This window comes from Buceros rhinoceros, unplaced genomic scaffold, assembly GCF_000710305.1.
Source record: "Buceros rhinoceros silvestris isolate BGI_N320 unplaced genomic scaffold, ASM71030v1 scaffold32582, whole genome shotgun sequence".
NCBI classification, from domain to species: Eukaryota; Metazoa; Chordata; class Aves; order Bucerotiformes; family Bucerotidae; genus Buceros; species Buceros rhinoceros.
Window position 1 is genome coordinate 762 of NW_010397665.1, and position 4,242 is coordinate 5,003.

Genomic DNA, 4,242 nt, shown 5'->3' on the forward strand with positions numbered 1-4,242 from the left:
CTTACTGTGCACAAAATGGTCTTCAGGATTAGGTGCTCCATCACCTTTCTAGGGGACTGAGGTGAGGCTGACCAGCCTGTAGTTCCCTGGGTCCTCTTTCTTGCCCATCTTCAAGACAGGAGTGAGATTTGCTTTCCTCCATTCTTCAAGCGCTTCTCCCAATTACCATGATGGATCAAAGATTATGGAGAGTGGCCCTGCAACGACATCTGCCAGCTCCCTCAGCACTCATACGTACATTCCATCAGGGCCCATGGCCCCTAAACATCTAGTTTGCTTAAGTATCCTCTTAGCTGATTCTCTTTCAACAAGGGTACATCTCCCTTGCTCCAGCCCTTAACTCTGGTCTCTGTGACCTGACGTTCCTGACTTGCTGCATTCAGCACTTCAACTTTCTTCATGTCCTGTGTAACCAACTTGCCCATCTCATTCAGCAACGAGCTTACATATTCCCTAGTCTTCCTTTTGTTTCCTATGTACTTACAGAAGACCATCTTGCTGCCGTGAAATCCCTTGGCATATATAGCTCACAGTGGAGTCATCAATAAAATTTCAGTTTGCCTCTCCAGCACATTTTAAAGGTTCTCTTAAAAGGAATTCCTGTTGTAAAAATTTGAAACACAGTAAAATAGAAACTAATTCTAGAAGAATATGAAACAACTTATTTTCCAATTATGATCATATAAAGGTAGGAAAATAATAAAAAAACCCGATAAAATAATACTTTGAAAAGTTTTTTTTTCAATTTTCTAAATAAAATGCATGTAAAAGAACACAGCGTTTTGAACACTGTGGCTTGAAATTTCTACAATATTCAGGCATACATTGTTTCTACATATGTACAGCTCCACCTGGGTTTCATATAGGTTACATCTGTGTATTTGAGAGCAGAATTTGGCATATATATTTATTAAAAAAAAAGGGAATTTTAGTTAAAGATGAAATTTCTAGTATTTAATTTATAGATCACATTTTGAGTACCTGACTGATTTAACTCATTATTCACATGATAGTCCATTGTTACTAGTGTGGGAAGTTCATATGAACCTTCGTACATCACAAGATAGTAAGACCTAGGCTGAATTTGCAGGGTGCATCTTTTTTGAAATTCCCATGCTGTGGTTTCATCATTATGCTCGTTAAGTTCCCAGTTAACCAAAGACTGCAAACCAAAAGGTCAATATTTAAGAAATTCCCAGATGGACAATTACGACATCCTTCAATGACAGTAAAGCAGACATCATATCCATTTTCATGGATATCATTTTTGAACAGCCTACTTGTAGAAGTATGCCTGCACAGCAACAGTCACAGGCTGAATTTGGTCACGGATTTGGCCTTCTACGGCTACACTGTATTTTTCACTTGGAGCAGAAGTTAAGTTTTGAAGCAAATCTCACAGTCCTCCAGTTGCTACCTGATGGCTTCCTTCACCGCGTAGTTTTGGCACGTTGCTTTAGCAGGAAGCTAAAGCAGAAGTCCTCTCCAGCTGCATGTCAAGCAATCTCCAATGCTTAAGTGGACATAGAGCTCCAAAGAACCTTAAACAGCTCTAAGGTAGGAATCAGAGCAAATCTAAGGCAACGGAAAATGTTCACATCACATACAGCATAGACGTATAGGTCCTAGCAGCAAACACATTCCTCTAATAATCCCTTTCTCGCTTATTCGTTAGACATTACCTACACCTCCTGACATTTTGCTGCAAACTTGTATGTTACGGATTTTCACCAAGAAATCCAAACCTGTGACTATTATTTCACTGCCTGGGACTAAACACTGCAGATGCCATCACTACACTGCAATTGGCCATGAATGTTTCAGATAGCTTTGCTGATAGTTTTGTTTTTCTTCTGGGGAGTTCAGTGCCTGTGCTAAATTCCAACACTTCAACATTCGCGACTTTTGTAGATGAAACAAAAAAAACTGAACTGAACTATATGCACTAAGGGAACGCTGTTAAATTTCATATAAAGGAAAACCATGGGTTCAAACTTGTATGCTCTTAACTTTTCTTGGTTAAAGAAAATAACTACAACACTACCACGAACAGTCTGAAATTTTGTTTGTCTAACATACCTTTAAAGTTTAAAATCATTAAGCGTAATACAGATGCTACTATTATCTTAAAATAGTTTTCACTGTTAACACAGCTAAAGCTACTTAACACAGAATAAATGAAAAAATCTACAACACGGTGTCACTGTTTTTGTTGTGTTTGGGTTTTTCTTTTAATGTTTTTGTCCTTTTAAATTATTATCACCTGGTGACTTTTCTGAAATACAGCCAAATAAACCAAGAGGCTCCTCACATGAAATAATTGTTTGTTATTAACACAGCTGACATTCAATTTTCTTACCTCTCCTTCAGATACCAGTTTCAACCCAGCTTTACATAAATTCTCAAGAATTTCTGCTCTTTTACTTTCAGAATTACAGAACAGCTTACAGTCACACCTCCATCCAGTTGAAAATATGCATTACACATGTCTTGTCTGGCTTCACAAAAAAAATGTCATACAATATTACAGGAACATATGCTGATTTTTTGTTCCGTAGACATACAGTTAATCAAGAAAGAATATTTTCACCTGAAAGCAACATCAAGCTGTTGTTTAAGCTTGTTTTCAACTCCTCTTTCACCCCCTCCAAAACCTTGGACTGCTTCCCGATAATTTGCTCTCAATTGAGTATTAACATGTTCAAAATTCATAACGACTTGACATTAAGGTGAGCTTTACAGCCTTGCTGCTCCGGTTCTTCAATGTTTGGAATGTACCATACCTACAAGGCCTACTCACATAAGTACCTAACAAGTCCATAAAACAGCCATCTGCATGAACATGATTGCGTACATTTGGTGTATCTTAACACCTAAACAAATGAAGTTGACGCTCGTTCACCCAACGTCCAGAGAACTTTCAACAGAAAATAAAACCCCAAACACAGTTTGGTTAACGCTGTTCATAGTCTGCTGCATTGCATCAGACTTAATTTACTTTGTATTTCCAGGCAACACAAATACCATTTAGACTCTGGGTGAGAACTTGGAGTATGAAAGGCTGAAGAATCTTAGCTAATCATTCCTATGTATTTGTGTAACCATTTGCTTCCTCAACAACTCTGAGAAAACGGTAATCACAGTCTAATCCACCTAAAGTGTTCCTTAAAAATAAGCATGTCAAGCATTTTTCTGCAGTAATGAAACCACAAAACTTCAGAACTTACATTCCACTCAAGACAGAGAAGAAGTGAGAAAAATACTTCAAGGAGAAAGGCAATTTAATTTAAAATAAAAGCAAGGATGTTGTTTCAACTAACCCTCAATTTATCTTTCAAATATTCTCCCTACAGATTTCTATTTTAGAATCAAGTTTGGAAAGTTATATATAAGAGAGCAAAACCAAACACTTCTGCTATTTGAGAAAGATTGTTCAAACTAATTAATTAGTTTTAAATCGGAAAAGAAGAATTATGATCTCAGAGATTTAGAATGGAAAAGGAAAGAGATGGCTTAGGAAAAACATACACCCTCTTTAAAAAGAAATATCTTTAATGTTTAGACACTTAAGAAGTAAATCAGCCATGAATATATGAAGAATAAACTGATCTATGTTTAAATAACTGTTTCCAAACTCTAAGTAGTGAAGCTAAGCTTGCAGATTTATGCATAGAGCAGAAAATCATTACACTTTCCTAATACTGCACACTACCATGTAGTACATCAGAGCAATTTGCATTTCAAACATTATACATAGTGGGAGGAAATTATGCTTTCCAACAATCTCTTGCTTCAACAGCCTAAATATCTTTGGAAACAGAGGATGCTGATATTTATAATGTTAATATTAAATCTTAATCTAAGGGTTTATCATGTAAAAAAAAAAATAATCGAAATATAACCCAAACAGAATATTCCTAACTTTTCTGTTAATTTGTTCCTCCCCCTTCTTACCTTCTCTGGAGGTGCAGGAGGGTGAAATCTCTTTGCACAAACTAGAAATGCATCAGGTTGTGGCTTGCCACACTTCACCTCGGGGTCATCTCCCAACACAATATGATTAAAAAGACCAAAGAAGTCTTTGTGTCTGGCTGTTTTCATTTGAAATGTCACTTCAGCTGAGCTGGTGGCAACAGCTATGGGTATGTTGTGTTTGTGTAAATGACGGATCAGCTTATCAACTCCTGCAAGACAAATACATAAAATTTATTTTATATATATATGTATATATGTAGGTATACG

At 36.6% G+C, this 4,242-nt stretch overlaps 1 protein-coding gene across 1 annotated transcript; it reads right to left on the reverse strand.

Moving 5' to 3' along the window:
* Positions 1–981: 981 nt before the first annotated feature.
* Positions 982–4,184, reverse strand: LOC104502382 (pseudouridine-5'-monophosphatase-like; the record flags this gene model as incomplete). Its single annotated transcript, XM_010146348.1, has 2 exons — positions 982–1,162; positions 3,955–4,184. Coding segments are annotated over 2 exons (411 nt in total), but the record flags the coding sequence as incomplete, so codon positions are not given.
* Positions 4,185–4,242: the final 58 nt, after the last annotated feature.